This window comes from Nicotiana sylvestris, chromosome 5 (genome assembly GCF_000393655.2).
Source record: "Nicotiana sylvestris chromosome 5, ASM39365v2, whole genome shotgun sequence".
Classification (NCBI taxonomy): Eukaryota; Viridiplantae; Streptophyta; class Magnoliopsida; order Solanales; family Solanaceae; genus Nicotiana; species Nicotiana sylvestris.
In genome coordinates this window covers 128,652,909-128,671,793 of record NC_091061.1, presented here as the reverse complement: position 1 = coordinate 128,671,793, position 18,885 = coordinate 128,652,909, and the positions used below count along the sequence as shown (strand labels likewise).

The window sequence follows — 18,885 nt, the reverse complement described above, 5'->3', positions numbered from 1 at the left end:
CGAAGACAAGCAATTGTCCGCCATATAGAAGGGCTCAGCTGCGCCAAGCAGACTTGGTAAGAGAAGCAAAACTCCAAGATAACTGAGTCAATCCCCCCGATCAATAAGAATAGGCCCAAAGTGAAGGGGTATGTATAAACATACGAGAAGGCTACCCGCTCTGCTAGGTCAATGATGCTCAAATCTTGACAACCACACCCTTCCTTCACAGTAGGGATGCTAGAAGGATGAATGAAAAAAGGATATACCCTAACAGCCCATGTGCGGGAGTTAGCAGAAGGGTACTTCTCTTCAAAGTCTTTAGTTGTAGTAAACTTTCTAGGGATAATGGTACTCACCATAGGAGGAGCAGCATCATCAGTGTTCTCTTTGTTCTTTGAAGTACTGGAATTTCTAGAAGAGGAGGCCATTGTTATTAAAAGGAAGTAAGGGTTTTTTCTCTGAAGAATATTAAAGGAAGTTAAAAACAAGTGTGAGTTGAGTAAAGAGAGTTTGAGAGAGTTCAAAAAATTATTAAGTGTAAAAGGATAAGATTGATGCGTATAAGCAAAGGAATAGGCAGCTAAGATCGTGGCCATAATTACCTCGAGAACCGGCAAAAGTGTTGCGGAATCGTGGGATGATGTGTGTTTAAGGCATTAAATGTGAAGAGACGTGTGTCTAATCAATCGTCAGAAACTCTTCAGAGGGGGTCAGAGAATTTTTCGTCAAGAAAGGTATCTTCACCAACTTCCCGGTGACACAAAGATGTGCCATCGGAAAGCAGGGGGACTATCTGTATAGGGTAAAATATGTTCATATTAAATGCTCACACAATAAATCGGTACATGGTGCCGAAGGCAAATGGCATTAAGGTCCGAAGGCAGCAATCCTGTTTGTTTTCGAAAGGAATAATATCCATAGAGACAAAATAAATACCTGTCACCGGGTAGCATTTAATAGAGAATGTTCTATATCATTAAGTATATAGTCCGTTATAGAGAATATGACATTCCTTGTCTACTGTTACAATGGTCCCCATAATTGTTACTCCCTCCGTTTCAATTTATGTGAACCCATTTGACTGAGCACAGAGTTTAAGAAAAGAGAGAAGACTTTTGAACTTGTGGTGTAAAATGAGGCACATATATTTTGTGTGGCTATAAATCATTGTATAAAGGTAAATTGTTTCCAAATAAGGAAAGGGGTCATTCTTTTTGGCACGGACCAAAAAAGGAATATGTTCACATAAATTGAAACGGATGGAGTATTTAAGAGGAGCTTAATCCTAGGACTTTGTTCCCTAGGAACAACTATAAATATTGAACTCAACAGCCATTGTAGGAGGAGAATTTTCTAACAAGCTCATATATACACCGTTCAAAACTCAAACAATGTTTTATCTTCTTGTTTTTTAATATCGTTACTACTGCCTCCGGAAGCTCTGCTCCCGGGATCAGGATTTCTGTTGTCTTATCTCGATTTCAACGCAAAGCCTTACATTCTTATTTAATTTATTTATCATTTTTTGATCAAATCTATTCACTTATTTATAAACTACGTACAAATTTAACCGCATCGTTTTACGGGTAAACACTTTGAAAAATCTTCACCCATTAAAGAGATCGAGATATCGAAAGAGAGATTAATAGATTATTTGGCCAAGCTTATTTTTGGCCAAAAGTGCTTTTTTGGCCAAAAATTGAGATGTTTGGCCAAGCTTCTGGAAGGGAAAAAAGTACTTTTTAGGAGAAGCAGAAGAAGTTTTGGAAAAGCAAAAAAAGTAGCTTCTCTCCAAAAGCACTTTTTTGAGAAGCACTTTTGAGAAAAATACACTTAGAAGCAGTTTTTTAAAGCTTGGTCAAACACTAATTGCTGCTCAGAAGTGCTTTTCAAACTAATTAGCTAAACACAAATTGCTTATCACCAAAAGTACTTTTGAGAAAAACACTTTTAAAAAAAAAGCACTTCTCAAAATAAGCTGATTTTTGCCGCTTGGCCAAATGGGCTATAAGCCTTATAGGTGGAGGGGCCAAAAGATATCCATAATTTTCTATCTATTCTTCTCGATCATGGTGTTTGGTTGATGAGACCCATAACAATAAATAGTAAAAGTAAATTTTATTAGCTAGAATTTCTAGGTCTCAACAATCCGACAAGTTTGAGAAAAATTACTTTTAGTTTAGCTCACTTAACATAATCTTGAAACAACTTTAACTTAGCTGTGATGCATTTTATTAATTAATATAATCAGAAGGACCCCTTGCAATATATTTTATCGAGTAATGATTGTTGGGAATTTTATTTGCTATTAACAATCTTAGCGAAGAAAGCAACGATATGGAGAGTGAAATTTCAAGTGATATATTTGTTCAGATTTTAGTTTTCTGGGTGAGGGGAGAAAGAAAAACAATGTAAAAAAGAAGAAGAAAAAAAAAAAGCCATGTCGACCATCTTAAACAAGATAATTACATATTAAGAAAATGCAATAAATGGTAAAGAATTGTTCTCATTCACTAAAATCCATAGTGCTTTAATTTTTTTCAAAGCACCCTAATGAATTCCTTTCTTTTCTTTTTCTTTTGCCTAAGAGATGAGTCAATATATCCTACCAAATCCTATTTTCTAGCTCAAACTTTTAATCCTTTCGTCTTCTCCCTTCTCTCTCTTAATTTCTTGTTCCCTAAAAGACCTTATGTACCCTTCTCGCTATTTTTCACCCTTTTTTTTCCTTTTGTGGTGGGATTGGAATAGGAAAACAAGTGATGATACCATTCAAATATGATTCTTGGACTATCAATATTCTAGTAACGAGCTCTCAATCTTATCCACCACCTTAGTGAATTTATTATGGAGATTGACAAATTAAGGACAACCATATAATATGTTCATGCTCTTCACGTCTTTGGCTAATTAATTCCTCCTTTCTTGAGCTAGCTGTTGTTGGGCATCCTTAATCATCTGTCCCACTTCCTCATTTTCTGGTGTCTCCTTCATCAACGTTTCACATTCTTGTATGCATGCTTCCCATTTTCCCATCTGGTATATATATATGGCACATAAATTAATGCACATCATCGTCAATATTATTTTTTTAAAAACAGAAAAAAGATCAAATAAATGTCTTGTTTTCCAATCATAGATTGAGGGTCAACTATGATTTTTTACTAAGTTGTGTTCAGCGCGTTGAGCACCATGACCATGTCAATTTAAGATAGCTGCTAATTTGTTCCAAGGACGCATTGTTCTAAAAAGAATAATATGTTTAGATTACTGAGAATAGAAACATCTATATGTTATCATGAATTCTGACATTAAAATAAAATTTAAATATTTAGAAAAAGAGCACAAATACTTTATTTTATATCTTAGAACTAAAAAAAATTGAAAAAAAATGCGTAAAAGAAAAAATAATAATTTCTCAAATAGTAATGTCTCATATAAATGTGACCGAAAGAATACATGAAATTTGGTACCATAATGTTGTGATTCGGTGAGTACTTATTCAGCCATCTGGTCAAAAGAACAAGTTTCAAGGGCTAATGTTATATATTCTTTCTTTCTTTTTAAAAGCAAAATTAGAGAAGTTGAAAGTGTCTTCTTGCTACCAAACAGGACAAGCCTAAATTATGATTCGTTGAATATGTTGAAGTAATTAATAGGTCAACCAATCTTTGGGTATATAGTACTCCCTATATATGGAAATGTCATTTCATGATTGTTTAAATAAAATTCTAACTAGTTCATCACACGTTCCAACTAGTGTCAAAGCATAAAGAAATTTAGAAATTACCTTAAAATAACAATCAGCCTTCCTCAACCTAGCCTTGGTAAAAGATGGTCGGACAATAAGGGCAGCATTGCAATCCTCAAGTGCTTTCTCAAATTGGCCAAGTTTTGATCGACAAGCTGCTCTATTGCACAATAAGACTGAGTTGTGGGGGTCATGGTCTAGTCCTTCACCATAAGCAACACTAGCATCTGCATATTTTCCAGCTTTGAATAGCTCATTACCCTTTGCTCTAGCATTTGCTACTGCCCTTGTCCTCCTAGCTACCGTGTTTACTTCCTTGTTGTTCCCATCTAGCTGGGACGCTCGTTGAGCCGCTGCTAGGGCATCATCGATCCTATCATGTTATAATCATAACTATTAGCCAACGACTGAAAAATACTGGTTTAGTCGTACAAAAATGACTCAAACTAGTTTGAAATTGAGACATAATCGATCGATCGAATCTTATGTTGTTTTGCAAATTATATAAGACAGTCGTTCATAGAGGGATGGAGGCATTTAATCATATACATGAATATTAAATAAACAATATCTTGAAACCCTTAAGATCAATCCTCAAAGCTTGTTTGATTGTCTTATAAAGTGTATAGGAAAATTTGAAGTCCAAAAGAAAGATTAGTAGGAATTCAAAAAAAATTGGAAGTAGGAATGTTGATTTAGAGTGATTTCAATATGTCAAATTGCACCTAACGACCAAATCCATACTCAAGTACTTATCATTTGGCTTCTCTTTTCTCCTACACAGTTTTCCCTTTAGAGTTGTTAGCTAATTAAAACACTTTCTTTCTCTATAATTATCCAATAGTATTAATTATTCCATTTCTGTCTCAAAACCTTGTCATTGGCATCTCTAGGTAACATTACTAGGGCCTAGGGTAAATCCACTTTATCATTTATTTAAGGGGGGTGGGGGTGAAATGTTGAATGGCTTGAATAGTTCCTTTTCCCTCCAAAGAAAACAAAAACGAAAAATATTGTTTATTTAGTTTTTCTAAAACATGAATACCAACCTGCCAGCAGCCAAGTCAACTTGAGCTTGAATGACTAGCAACCCTGCATTGCCAATCGGTCCAAAAAAATTTGTACATTCGTCCAAATCAAAATTCGGACCATTCTTCAGAGTTTGATCTGCTTCATGGTATCTATGTAGCTTCACCAACGCCTCAGCTTTCAAAGCAAATATCTTTTTTTTTTCCCAATCAAGAACAAAAATTAGCATGTTTTATAAAGAAAATAATAGTAGCAGATTCTTATGGTTTAATTAGTAACGTAGTTAACCTGGGGTGCAGAATCAGCACCAGCCGATATGGCGAGGGCAGTTTCTTTTAAAATAGTGTTCCAATCTCTTTGCCTCTTTGCCTCAGTACACTTGTTGAGATGAATTTGAATATTTTTAGCCTTTGTTACAACATCAGGATCAGCTTCTGCTCCTGCTTGTTTGTAATGGTACATAGCCTTCTCTGCATCTCCTAATCTAAACACAAAAAAGCATAGCAATCTCCAAAATTATAAAACTAAGGGATCATGAAATTTACAATGAAAATTAGCGGGAAACAAATGTGTGCATTTACCTGACAGATAGAGTGGCTAAACGATTATGAGCTCTTTGATAATGAGGATCAATTGTGATAGCTTCTCTGCACTCAAAAACAGCTTCAAGGAGCCTTCCTAAAGCGGTCAAAGCAGCGGATTTGTTGCTTCGATACGAAGCCTTATTAGGATCAATGGAAATTGCAGCATCATACAAAGCCAAAGCCTCAGCAAATCTTCCATTCTTATAATCCTCATTTCCAAGAATCTTTAATTGCTCAGGGTCCATTCTTGTGGAAAGTGCACGACAAAGGGAAACAGAACCGCCTGTTTTCCCCTGCTCGTGATCACCCTGTTTCTTCACCACATTTCCCATAACACTCGTCGAATATTTCCCATTATTCTGTGGTGCTGGCGCTGGTGTTGTTGGTTCTTCTTTAGCGGTTCTTGGTAAATAATCAAGAACATGATTAGCTGTTGAAGTTGTTGTGGAAGCAGTACCATTGCTCCCACCTTGCTGCCTAATATTACCCAAATTTCCAAACAACATCACATTGCTGGACGATGCACGGACTAATGTATTAGCACCCTTTGATCTTTGATGATCCTGGATCATGGTTTCCAGCTCCCCTGATATCCCTGTTGCGGCTTGAGGCACTTTTCTTCCTTGATTATTATATCCTTGTACCACCTGACCATTTTTCTGTTGATTATGAATAGCTTTATTCTGAGATGCTGCTACTGCGGCCTTGGATTGGTTTGGATTAGGCCTTGGGATGATCCTGTCAGCTTGTTTCTCCGATTGGTTCTCACGAGATTCTAAAAATGCCTCGTTGGGACCATTGCGATGCCTTTTAGAATTTTGAGTACTTGAAGATCTTGTTACATTGTTAACATTGTTGGTATCTTGTGTAGGAAGTGAGCCTGTGGATGTTGATCTTCTTGTCCAAATGTTTCTCCTTCCAAAAACAGCATTCAACAGGCCACAACCTGTTTTCTTTTCAGGAGAAATGTCTCCCATATTTGAGATATGTTTCAATGTTTTCTTGGATTATTTTTATAGAAACTGGTGATCAAGAAATAGGGGTAATGTGACACAACATGCACAAATCTTGGAAATATACTTATGAAGGAGCTTCTTATGTAAGAAAGACGAGGAAAAATATAAAGACAAAAGACTTGTAGGCCAAGGAACAAACAGAGAACTCACCTAGAAAATGAAGGACCCATGTACATAAAAAGAAGTTATTACATTTAGAAATTGTATAAAGGAGATTGATTGTGGGGTAAAATGCAAAGGTACAAAAATGGTTAATGCCCCCCAGGAGAGGAGTTCGTAATTGTCAAAATCTGTTTGTTTCTGTATGATCTCCTGGAGTGCTTGGCTTAAACAATAATATCTTTCTTTTTGTTTTTTTGGTTTTCTTTCTCTCTCTTTCTTGTTGAGGAAAGATGGATATGGAATGATTGCATGAGAGAGAAAGAGGGGGGGGGGGGGGGGAGAGAAATGGTATGTGAAAAATGATAAGAAAAAAATAATAATTAAGTAACTTTTTTAGGGGGTAAATTACAAAAATAATAGTAGTAGTAATGATGAAGGTATGCAAAGGGAATTTTTCAACACCTTTTCTTTCAACTTTTTTTCTGCTTTTGTGTTTGGTTAAAATTAAAATGTGTTTATTTTGTGTTGGTTTGGTATTTGTGGTGTCAAAGGGGAGACCAAAAGACCCGGTCATGGAACAAAGGAGGATCTCAAGATATTTAGAAGAAAAATAATTTGAAGGCTATTTATTACACCCACTTTCTTCGAAGAATCTTTTATTTCATTCTCTCATTTTTCTCTTTTCTACTATTTTTTTGTCCAAATGCTCAATGTCACGCCGTTAGAATACAATAGTTTCAACAAATTCCAATTTTGGAGTGGAGTTCACGTAGGAGACTTCGAGCAGCTCACGTATTGTAGCCAGCTGTTTTGTAATAAAAGGATTTGGAAGATAGATCGACCTACTCTTTGCATTACGCTTTTTCCTCGTCTTTAAATGGTCAAAACATATTTATATTAAGTAGCAACAATAATTGTTCCATTGACCTCCATTTTCTCATTAAAGAAAAAGCAAATAGTAACATTGTCACCGTGTTTGACTCAGCTCCCTTCTTAAGCTGCTTTTCTCTCATCAAATGTCTTTTTGTAGTTTTTCAAACCGTCAACAAATAATCTCCATGCATGCATTGATCCACTCTTTAATTTTTTATCTTTTAAAATATAACTAATATACCAAAAGAATTACGTGAAATTGACTTTAAATAAATTCTGTGTTTAGAAATTTTGAAAAAACAGTAGTTAAAGTAAAATTTATTTAAGTCCCTAAAATAATAAAGTGCCTTTCTCTTGGGGACATATTTATTATGGCATATCCAAGCCATTCCGTGAGAAAGATATACAGTAGGAGATAGAAACTCAAAAATCAAACTTCGATCACATCCATCAATTCATTCTGATTTAAAAGCTTATTTTATTTCCCAAATTGTCTGCATGTTTTCATCACCGCCTGAATTTCCTTGACCACTTCCCTTTTTGTTCTCCTAAGCCAACAGACCGGTGTAAAACATCAGCTATTTTGTCAACAACGGGGCTGAAATTTATGCCCAAAACCATTCAAGAAGTTACCGCTGGTGCAACATCAAAGTCCTCATCAGTAAATGTTTTCAAACTTGAATGTGTCTGCTCTCAATTTATTATAGAAGGAAACTTTTGCTAGGCCACTATGCAACCAACCACCAACCTACTTTGCATTACCCATCGACCAAGTCAAAATTCATTAGGCCCAAAACAGGAAGAGGTGGGAACAAGTATTACCAATTCATTTTGAAAGGGCACGGAGAGGATAATAGAAGAATTACCAATCTCTCGGAGAAAATGTATCAGAACCAATTTGCTTTATCCGAAGAGATTGCTAGTTTTTTCCCAGCATCTGACATCTCAGCGTCAGGGAAATTTCTGTTCAAAACTATTTCTAAACTACTAAATTGTTGACAGACAATTAGCCCACCTCAGCAAACTCAGATAAAAGTCCAGGATGATGGACCAAAATTGAACGTCTGGCTGCTCCGAAACGACATGCATCTGTTGAGGAACATGTAAATGTTAAAAGTGAGAGCTTATAAAGTCCGTACAAGCATAAGCATATCACTGAACAAGGTAAAATGCCCCTTCCCTGATTCAACCCCCACCCCCAACCAAAAACACCCTCCAAAATCACTTCGGGAAAAAATGTCACATTGTACAATGTGCACAATCAAGAATTCAGTTAAAATTCAATAAGCTAGGGTGAAGATAGATACACTTCACCAGAAAGAACAAATAAACAGATTGAGCACTTCACCAGAAAGAACAAATAAACAGATTGAGGGTTCAAGCAAAAATATCACAAAGAAGCAGGTATTAGGAGATTGCATCTCCAAAATAATGGCCATGCATAAATCGTTCCATCAACTTCGCCATGTAAGCTTCATATTCTATGTGAGCTCACATTGTTGGTCTCAAACACAGAAAAAAAGAGGAAAGTTACATTAGGTTGATAGACAGTAATCAATTCATTCTGAATCCTCATAATAATGTATGTCCAGACATACTCTCCTAGACACACATCATGTTGGTTTATTGAGTATTTGAATATAGCAGCTCCAAATAGAGCGAAATGGATTATAAGATTGATACACTAGCCTACTCTACTTGGTACCGCTCATATGCTAAACTCGAGTAGTTATTCAAATTCTCTCAAGCTGAAGGTACATGGTGATAAAAGTTTAAAATGGAGCAAATAAAGAAGATAAAAAAATTAATATACAATGTTCTTCTGCGACTGTGACAGCAGAAAACTGAGGATCTGGCTGCTTTCCAATTCTTTAACCAATTGGAGGATTCCCAATCCATTTGTTACATAATTCCGCGTCCAAATCTTAATCCATTCGTGGCTGAACTTTCATTCTGCAGCCAACCCTTTTTCTCTTCCTTTTTTTTTTTTGATATGCTAAACCCCACAGCTAGACCCTACTATACTTCGGAGTCAAGAGTGGTTATTTCCCACTTTGCTCCCTTGGTGACTTGAGCCCCCAAACTCAAGGTTGGAGACATTTGTCAGGAAAAAAGAAAGAAAAATGTGTCTACAAGCTAAAAGCTATCTGCCATAGCAGTTTGATTAAGTAATGATAGAATTTAAGTAGCTATCATATTCGGGACAATAAACCATTTTGGTGACATTTTTCATATTATGTTGTTAAAAAGTATAAAATAGAACTAAAAGCATATGGATCAACCTTGTTCTTGAACTTTTTTTTACAGTAAAACTAGACTAAATCAAAACAAAGCAATGAAGAAGCTGGCAGCATCATTATTGGGAGAGAACAGAATATTAAATAAAAGAAATGCCTCTTCCCATGTCTCTCATATAGGTTTCATAATTACAAACTAGTTCTATAACCAATACGTGACTTAATGGAGCCCTTATTCAAATAATATCTCATGAAGTTTTTGGTGCACTTTTTTTTCTTGGCCTGAACAATTTATGATATAATCAGCTATCTTTTCCCTTTGTGTGTGTCTCTGTGTGTTTCCATTATTGACAAAATTTAGCAGGATTTTTGTCACTAGTTCACTATCGTCATAAACTCATAATTAATACTTGTAGGGTCATATGCAGATAAGTGAAATCTTAGCCATAGATTGGCTGAGAGCATGATGATGCAACATTGAACAAAAGAATTGGAAAAGAGCTGGACTGCAACAGAAGACAAACAAGATTTTTTTTAAGATAAGACAAAGAAGGTTATTGGCACTTATGTTTATTTTGTGAATTGAAGTTGTACATCTAGAACCAAAAAACGAAGTATGACACTTTGAAACCATTGAATAAAATATGATGCTGAAAAGATGTATGTATGGGTAATATAAGAACCTAACCGAAGCAAGATTGACTTAATCTGCCAAATTCACCCGGAGTATCACTACGTTTCGGCTTTCTTGAGCTCCTTGACAATTGCATTCGCCAGTTCCTCCCCACTGTATTCCACGCCGAAGCATCTAACTACTTCCATTTTTGGATTCACCAAATACCTATTAGATTAACAACCCATTTATACTCTGACAGAACTGCTCTACCACAGGTTAAAAATAAAACTGAAAGAGTTTACTCTCCTAGACAATGCTGCATATTTGACAATATAGGACTTGAGGCTTACATGTTGTGAGAAGATTCCACCAGATAATCATCTCCTTCTTCATCAACCTTCTTAAAGTACACTCGGTATTCTTGTGCCATCTGTCTAACAGCAGTAACTGGTCCAGTTAATCCCATTATTCTTGGGTCAAACTCTGCATTTCATGCAAATAAAATTAACAAAGATAAAGTGTAGGAAATAAACATCAAATAAAAGGACAACTATATGATTGAATCCCTTTCTCTTCAAGCCCACAACCCCATGTTGGGATCTCTTTCCACAACTCTTTCAGTAAGACATCCATTCCAGAACCTGGAGAGAGAAAGAGATCAGAGAGGCTAGATGCAGACCTTTAAGATAAGCTCGAAGTTGTGAAGGCGTATCGCGTTGAGGATCAATTGTGACAAATACTGGGAGAATTTTAAGATCCTGTTTTGACCCTTGTTTAAGTAAAGCAAAAAGGACCACAAAGCAAAAAGAAAATTAAAACATCATTAACATAAGTCAGTAAATAAGAAAATATCATTTCTATTCAAAGAAACTGAGTAGAACCTAGAATATCAATAGCCTTAGCCATCTTCTGGACTTCTGCTGGACCAACATCAGGAGATGAAGTATAACCAAAATAAAGAAGAACCCAGTTTCCACGCAAGTTGCGCTCCGTTACCACACGACCTTCTATGTCAATTAAACTGAAGGGGCCTCCAATTATTGGCCCTTGGATTGCACTTCTTTCAAATTTCTCGCCTTGACCTGAAATGAGTGAAGCTTTATATTGTGCCACTAAATAAAATTTATGGCACTAGAAACCTAATCAGACAGTAAATGCTTCATAGAAAAGCATGAGTCAAGTGGACAAACATATCATCATTTTCTGATAAGGAAAAATAAGTAGAGAGGAGGATAGTGCAACGAACTCTTTTATTTAAACTAGAAAAGATACTGAGATTGCCATGAGAAGTCTACGGACGAGCTCATTATGTCTCTTTTTTGGTTCAGTATAAGCAGGACTCTGGGAAGAAAATACAGTTAGCCTGTAGTTCTGGTAGATGGAAGTTTAGCAATCAAAAGAGGCTTTAGTTCTTGCACTCCATTGTGAAATAAAGGCTGATAACCACTTTTAACTAGGATATATGATAGCTTTCAAGCATTGTCAGTACATCTGTTCAGGTACAGAAGCTGTACAATATATGGATCGTCCATTTATCATGTCTTTTATGAAATGTCCATTCTGAAAGAGGATTATACCACTTTTAAATTCACTGCACACATACGTCCTTAATTTGTTTCTTCTTTTTTTGTTTCCATCTAAGAGTTAGTTCCAGCATTCAACGGCACATGAGTGATTGAGACGTAGTAGATAGAAAGGCACATAAAGTAGTTCCAAGGTCAAGTCTAATTGATAGAGCCTTGACCAAAAATATTCCGGAGCCCCACCTTTTGGAATTGCTCTCCTTTCATCATTATAATGAAGAAAAAGGATCAGTCCACCAAATCCTCCCAAAAGAGCTCCAGGCTGCAAAAGTAGAAATAAGATGAAGAAAACTAAGTTAAAGGAGGCAAAGACATTATGCACAGAGCAGATGCAATAACAGTCACAAAGCAACATTCAGTAGGAAATGGAGTTCAAATGCAATACTGATATATAAGGGTTCCACGATTTTGGTGTTGGGGATGGTCCAGTTAATAAAGGCTGATCATTAGTCTTTCTAGCAGATCTCATGCAGCTGGCTGAATGGAAGCGCTTAGGTGTGATAAACCTACACATGAAACAAGTAATCAGAAAATTGCAATGCACTCCAGAATTTGAAAATGAAATGGTTTTCTTTTATCCTTTCTATTCTACATGTATTTGAATCTTTTCTCATTTCTGTTTTCTCTTTTTTATTTCCCCTTTCTTTTTTTCTTTTTCTTTTTTTGGTGGGGGTGGGGGGGGGGGGGCGTTCGGGCAGTTTGGATTGCATATGAAATTTCGGTTTGGATTTTCAGTTTTCGGATTGGGTCGGATTTTTTAAGTTTGGTTTCGAATTAATCAGTTTGAATATTTTGGATTTTTGGTTTTGAGCTTATAAGTTGAGATGTTTCTTCTTTTTTTACACAAATAAATATCCAAATGAAATACTCATGTTAAATTACTCATGTTAAATTACCTGATTAATTCCTTATTCTCACCGCAATCATCCAAATGAAGTATTAAAGTAATGAAATTATTATATAAAAAAATACAATAGAGACATTAATACGACAGATAAGAAGTAGAAATAGTAAAACCATATCCAAATAGAAAGTATTCACATAGTAATTTAGTAATTATTATTGAATATATGAGATAATATCTAATGGGTAGGGTATTAAACTTATTAATATTGACATACGGATAATGGATTAATATAAAGCATAAGAATTTCGGATTTTCGGATATCCAAAAATTTGAAGTACCAAATCCATTATCCAATCCGAAATCCAAAATTTTTAAAAATTAAATCCAAAATCCAATCCGTAATCCGAAAATCCAAACCAAAAATTCAAGAAATTCGGATTTCGGTTTGTATTTCGGGTTTGCCCAAATTATGCCCACCCCTACCTACTGGGGCTTGATTTTGCATCAAGAATACATCATAACTTTCTTTAGGAATAAAACTTAAACAACTTGTTCCAATTTAATTGAAGTGATGACTAGATAGAGTTCGACTCTTCATGCAAATTTTATATTCTTCTGCCAGGATTCTTGCAAGTAAACTTCAAAAAAATTATTCATGACTCAATATCATTCTTATCACTCACATGGTAATGCATGATGCCTCTCTCTCCTCATAGATACATTTGATGCATTCAAAGTGTTCATTCTCTGCAAAATGTAGAAGCAAAGAAGCTCCACATAGAATTCCCTATTCTAAACACGCCAAGCTCACAAAAGCGTAGAGTCATCTTTTCTGCCATACTTTACTGTCACATAATGAAGTTGTCGCATTCTAAACCGGCAACAACTGTACACGAGCATAAGTACAACCTTGAATGAGTCACAAATCATACAAAAGCTCAATCTGATGGAGAGTTACCTTTAAGTCATTCTCCGCATCAAGCTTCTGAAGATAGGAAGCCTACAGTATCTTTTGACTTGCCTTTACGTTAAGTCATTCTCCGCATCAAACTTCTGAAGATTGGAAGCCTACAGTATCTTTTTGACTTGCCATGAAACAATCCTTGCCCTCTTTCTTAATAACAAACAAAAGACCAAGTTTCCCCACAACTTAGCCTCTATGTGAAGAGGTAGTAATCATTTGCTACTTTTTAGACTTATAGTTTCTCCAATGTTTTCTTGATTAATATTGCTACTAATCATTTAGCCAAAATCAAATTTCGCTCATGTTGGATCTTACAAACTTACAAATAGCAAAATCCCTAAGGGAAAACTAGAAAGAGAAAGTTGGCCACTGTAAGAAGTACATAGTGGAACAGGTCAACTAAGAGTTACGCATAAACCGAAACTTCACAAAGTTTCCTTATAAGGTGCCCTCCAAGTCTCTTGTTTAATCTATCTAACCAAGACAGCCTCCCGTGCTACCAACTGAAACTCATGAACCTAAGACACCACAAGTGACTCATTGGGTTAGACCAGTTTTAAGTCTATAAAACTCCTTAACCACAAAGGCTCATTCAAAGGAACTTTAGTAAGTCATCTTATAGTCCAAATCAGATCTAAAAGCAACCTTAATGATAATGTCACACATACTCCATGTGTCTACAAGTCATATGATTGGATTTTTACCTAGATACTTCAAATTCTGTTTTCTTTTCACTATCTTCTTTGCAGAGAGAGGTATACTCAAAATTAATATTTCTAGCGTTCAAGTTTTAGGAGATAGATGTTACTAGCTCCAAGTCAACCTTATTGAATGCAAGTATGCAACAGAACACGAGAACCATTGTATTCATCAGAAATTCATTTCTCCTATTCTTCACCCAAACATCAAGAATAATCACAGTTAGAGCTTTCAACACTAACATTTTGTTCTCTCATAATGCTATGCTTGGTCTTGGTGAAAATAGGAGGGGCGTCATTTCTAGGGTTTGCTAAGAAAGTCAAACTGGAGAATTTTCAACTAGCAATCATAGTGTTAAGAGTTTAAGGTTCATCAAGGGAACTTTCTTCTCGCAAATTTTCATCCACTATGTAGCGTCATTTTCAAAAGCTAAGTAGATTATTAACATACTAACACACTACACGAAGCATATTTGAATTAGTTACACTACAGAAAGCATATTTCAATTTATCACGCTACAAAAAGCATATTTGAATTTAACTCACGAACCATATCTGAATTTATCACATGTTTGAATTTTAAAATAAAGAATAATTAAATCAACTATAATATTTCCACAATCCATAATTCAACGACATTAGAAATGCTCATAAAAGATCAGAGCCGTAAAAATTCAACAAGACAAAACCCATGAACTTTCAACACTGTTCAGATTATACAAAATGCAGCTAATTACCTTTTATACGGATTCAGGGTCTGTATAGAGCGATTCTTAATTGAATTCAAGAGAAACCTGGACACTTGCATTTTTGTATTAGCACTAACTTGACAAAATATGAGAAGTAAAGGGACTAAAATAAAATTGGGTATCTTAGAACTGAAACTTCTGGGGCAAGAAATTGTAGGGGTTAAGCACCATTTTGTGCTATATTCTTTTCTACTGAATATCAGCTACAAGGGACTGGGGTTCATGGAAGTCTAATGAGGAAGGCGAGGTGTACACGGCACCGTTTTGGTGGCTTTTGCCACAAGAATTAGTTCGGTTATTTGCAAGGTGTCGTTAGTTGGCAACTTAGAATTTTGGTTATACAGATTTGAAAATTTATACTTCAAGGTCAGGTCTATTGTTGTTTTAACCCATTATTTGCCTCTTTAAATTATAGTTCTTGATATATAATTAGTTAGTTCACTGGTCAAAAACCAAAACAAGGTTTCCCCAAGTCCCAACCGATCCAAAATTTTAAATCTGCATCACTAATTTTAATATACTAATATTTATCTTGACCATAATTGTTTGAGCAAAAAGTTTAAAACTATTTTGTCGAACTAATTATTGATAATAAACAAGATAAATCTTAACCAAACATAATTAATTTTAGATCCAAGCATATAAAGTGCGAAATAAAAGAAGAGTAGGAACGCATATGATTTATTAATGTGATAATCGTACATCAAACATGAGAGATGAGCTTACATCCAAAGCAGAGATGCATCATAATCATGGGAGCAAAGAAAGGGAAGAGAGGTAATTGTTGATAAACAAGAGATTCCTCTTGACTCCTCAGTTGTGGTTGCTCTCCTTCGAAAAATCCCCCCTTTCTCTGAGCTCTCTCTTCATATATATAGTTCTTTTCTCTTTTATCCAATGGTCTTTGACCGGCGTGCTTTCTTACGACTGTACCTTTCGTCGTTTGCTCGAACACAGCGCTTGTTCGATGATGTACGCTTTCCGATGATTTGACCCTGACGATGGCCGAGGTGCTCTTTGCTATCTCGCCCCCTGGACATGATTACAGCTTGGTCGACCCCTTATCATTCCTCTTGGGACGACCACTACGGTCAGGTTTTGACCCATACAGTTAGTCCTTCCGTCCGTCGAGATCGCCTCTTAGCGGGCTCAAAGGGCGGACTCTGTCGATTCTAAAGTTAGGAGAAATCTGAATGTTTACGCCTTGAGCGAGGCCGTTAGGTCGAGGTAACGGCATGACGCTTCAATGATACCATTGAACTGTTACGTCCGTTCGAAGTTTAACCATTGATTCGATGCATCATGAATAGCCACTGTCATTATGGCGCACGTTTCCTAAGAATCGTATCGTTTCTTGTGCCCTATCAGTTTTGATTGGCGGCTCTTGGGTTTCCCACTTAGGACATTTATGTTCCTATAAATGGGGGGGGGGGGAAACACCATTCTCTTGCCACACTTTTCGACTTATCAAAGGATTTCTGCAAACCTTTACCTTCTTTAGTATTTCAAACTTCTGAGTTCATTCTCTTGTCAGTCAGAAATTGATGTCACCATCTTCTTTCTCCCTTTCTCTTACTCATTTATTCCGATTAATCGAGACAAATGGTTGATACTTCTTCCCACACTGATAGACCCATCGAAGCTCCAGCGTCGGAAAATGACGCACCTATTCTTGGAGAAGGAGCGGAAGCGGCGGAAGATGAGGGGGTTCCAACAGCGGCTGAAATATTGCCCCGTCTGGGGAAATTATGGAATGATTTTAACAGCCCCGCCGGAGAAGAATCGGATCTTGCGTCATCTACCATGGATGAAGCAACGACTGCGGCGCTCAAGACCAAGTGAGGAATTCCGAATCATATTGAAATGGTACCGGCGACGGGAACGGATATTGTACATCTGCACCGCCTAAGGTATTGCGCATTTTACGCGTACCCTTTTGTTGTTGGGTATACGCTTCCCCTCCCTCCCTACTAATAGATTTTTGTCGCTTCTACAAAGTGTGCCCGGCTCAGCTTCACCGTATACAAACTCTTCCTCATGCTGCTCAAATACGCATAGCTCATCGGTCGAGAGGTCACTTTAGGGCATATGCTTAATATTTTTCCTCCCCAACTTATTTGAGGCTCGATGATCCACATGTGCCACCGAGGAACAAAGAGTTTGGTGGTGAAGATGGACGACGAGGCTAATCATCATTTATGGGAGAGTTATTTCTTCGTACGGACCGAGCACCTTGTGGCTCCCAAGATGTGCAACTTCGCGCGTAAGTTTTCCTTTGTTTAATTTACGACTCCTCTCGAGACAGTGGCCGACCGTTTCTCTTTGGTGGTATTGCTAATTTGTTTTCTGCGTTCGTAGCTAAGAGATTGCCTCCCCCGCCCGTTGATAATATCCGTGAGTAGGTCAATGCTATTCTTCCCCATACGGAGGGGGTCCGTGAGTGGGCGTCCTTCTACGAGAGATACGGGCATAAGCCTCTTACTGGTAAGTCAGCTCGTTGCAGTTTCCTTATTCTTTGCCTTGAATTTGATCTCGTTGCTTACATGATTGTTTTTCTCCTTTAATAGGGAGAGTGCGAAGGGCGAGGGCTCCTACACTCGCGTTCCGTCAACCGGCGCCTTCTGCCCGGCCCGCAACGAGGTCTGCTGCCTGGCCTATATCGAGAGCTGCTCAATCTACACCTACGGCCGGGGCCGTGTGCATGAAAATTATTCCTCAACCCGAGACTCCGGCTCCTGCTGCCCCGCTCAACAGGTGAATCTTCCCATGCTGATGGTGGGGAGGGTCCATCGAAGAGACGGCGAGTGGAGTCTGAAGTGGCTCCTTTAGCCGCAGTATCTTCGGGGGGGCGACTTTCTCTTAACGGTGTCTAAAATTGGCGGTGATGCTAACCTGACCGCAGAGGTAAACTAGGTAGCAGAGGCCAAACCGACGGCAAAGGCTTTGGCCGTTGTGAACAATCAATAAGCTATTGCGACGGGAAGTCGGGGTCCCGAGGTCGCTGTTGCCTTTTCGGGCGGGCCTTCATCATCCGGACCGATTCGAGCTTCTTCTTTGGCTGTAGAGCGGGGAAATGGTGTCAAGGTTGATGACTACGAGTCTGACTCCGACCTTGATCCTGATGATGTCAGGATGTTCGCAGAGGGCCTTACCCGTACTGTGGTAAGAGCGGGAGGTCCCTCCCGTATACTTGAGATTCCATCGGAGCTTAATCTTCTCCGGGACACGGAGGTCTTAGTAGCGTAGTTTGACCTTCTATGCTCCGCTGTAGAGTGTGAGGCTCTTCGGGACGTTAGTGACATCAAATTAATGCATGAAGTGGCCGCTATGGGCTTGAGGGTAAGTTTCTCCTCTTTGTTTCTTTTTTGTGTTCCTTTTGCTTTTGGCGACCTTGGCCTTTATCAACTCTTTTCTTCTTCTTTTTTATGCTTTCAGTCTTACATGTTGGAGATCGAAAGTGCTCACAGGGCCGATACTTGGGCCAAGATTTTTCTGATGATGTTGGAAAAGTATCGGCGCTACCGCAACAAATGTTGGGAGATGCATGAGCGGCTCAAGGCGAGCACCGACAATCAATCTCTCAGGGAGGAGCTGGAGAAAAGGGATCAGGAGCTAATGCAGTCCATTCGCAGGAATAGTGACCTCGAAGAGCTACTTCGTGCGAAGGACGAAGAACTTGAGTTGGGAAAGGGGGTCACTGCAGAGTGTGAGCATCTTCAAGCAAAGGTGTTGTCATTGCAATCCGAGCTCGATCAAAATGCCGTCAAAGTTGAGGCTTTAAGTGCATAATGGATGGGGAAGTTAGCCGAGCTGGAGAGGAAAGTGTCCGAGTTAGAGAGCGCCGAGAGTGCTCG

At 37.7% G+C, this 18,885-nt stretch overlaps 2 protein-coding genes across 5 annotated transcripts; both read right to left on the bottom strand.

Annotated features, from left to right (window-relative positions):
- Positions 1 to 2,408: 2,408 nt before the first annotated feature.
- LOC104211917 (TPR repeat-containing thioredoxin TTL4) lies at positions 2,409 to 6,780 on the bottom strand. Its single transcript, XM_009761058.2, has 5 exons — positions 5,344 to 6,780; positions 5,051 to 5,246; positions 4,783 to 4,955; positions 3,773 to 4,106; positions 2,409 to 3,018 (listed from the first exon to the last, which is right to left on the bottom strand). Exons 1-5 carry the CDS (start codon positions 6,321 to 6,323, stop codon positions 2,893 to 2,895), a joined length of 1,809 nt encoding a protein of 602 aa, XP_009759360.1. The 5' UTR covers positions 6,324 to 6,780; the 3' UTR covers positions 2,409 to 2,892.
- Positions 6,781 to 7,586: 806 nt separating this feature from the next.
- Positions 7,587 to 15,349, bottom strand: LOC104211918 (protein SCO1 homolog 2, mitochondrial). Of its 4 annotated transcripts, XM_009761062.2 has the most exons (10): positions 15,020 to 15,080; positions 13,579 to 13,734; positions 13,304 to 13,506; positions 12,159 to 12,279; positions 11,957 to 12,035; positions 11,072 to 11,272; positions 10,870 to 10,959; positions 10,541 to 10,673; positions 10,263 to 10,415; positions 7,587 to 8,426 (listed from the first exon to the last, which is right to left on the bottom strand). In XM_009761062.2, coding segments are annotated over exons 3-9 (735 nt in total). In that variant the 5' UTR covers positions 13,306 to 13,506; positions 13,579 to 13,734; positions 15,020 to 15,080; the 3' UTR covers positions 7,587 to 8,426; positions 10,263 to 10,306. The 4 variants fall into 4 exon arrangements, with proteins under 4 accessions (XP_009759364.1, XP_070030729.1, XP_009759362.1 ...); XM_070174628.1 differs by having other exon boundaries at positions 13,304 to 13,734; XM_009761060.2 differs by lacking the exons at positions 13,304 to 13,506; positions 13,579 to 13,734 and having other exon boundaries at positions 10,258 to 10,415; positions 15,020 to 15,349.
- Between the last annotated feature and the right edge of the window lie 3,536 nt (positions 15,350 to 18,885).

Excerpts from the sequence above, each read along its gene's own strand:
- LOC104211917 (XM_009761058.2), bottom strand. The coding sequence starts at position 6,323 with ATGGGAGACATTTCTCCTGAAAAGAAAACAGGTTGTGGCCTGTTGAAT. Across the intron at positions 4,107-4,782 it reads GTTGACTTGGCTGCTGGCAG|GATCGATGATGCCCTAGCAG; the intron begins GTTGGTATTCAT and ends ATAACATGATAG. Across the intron at positions 3,019-3,772 it reads AGGCTGATTGTTATTTTAAG|ATGGGAAAATGGGAAGCATG; the intron begins GTAATTTCTAAA and ends TATATATACCAG.
- LOC104211918 (XM_009761060.2), bottom strand. The coding sequence starts at position 15,090 with ATGCAAGTGTCCAGGTTTCTCTTGAATTCAATTAAGAATCGCTCTATA. Across the intron at positions 10,960-11,071 it reads TAAGGCTATTGATATTCTAG|GGTCAAAACAGGATCTTAAA; the intron begins GTTCTACTCAGT and ends TACTTAAACAAG. Across the intron at positions 10,416-10,540 it reads GTGGAATCTTCTCACAACAT|GTATTTGGTGAATCCAAAAA; the intron begins GTAAGCCTCAAG and ends TTAATCTAATAG.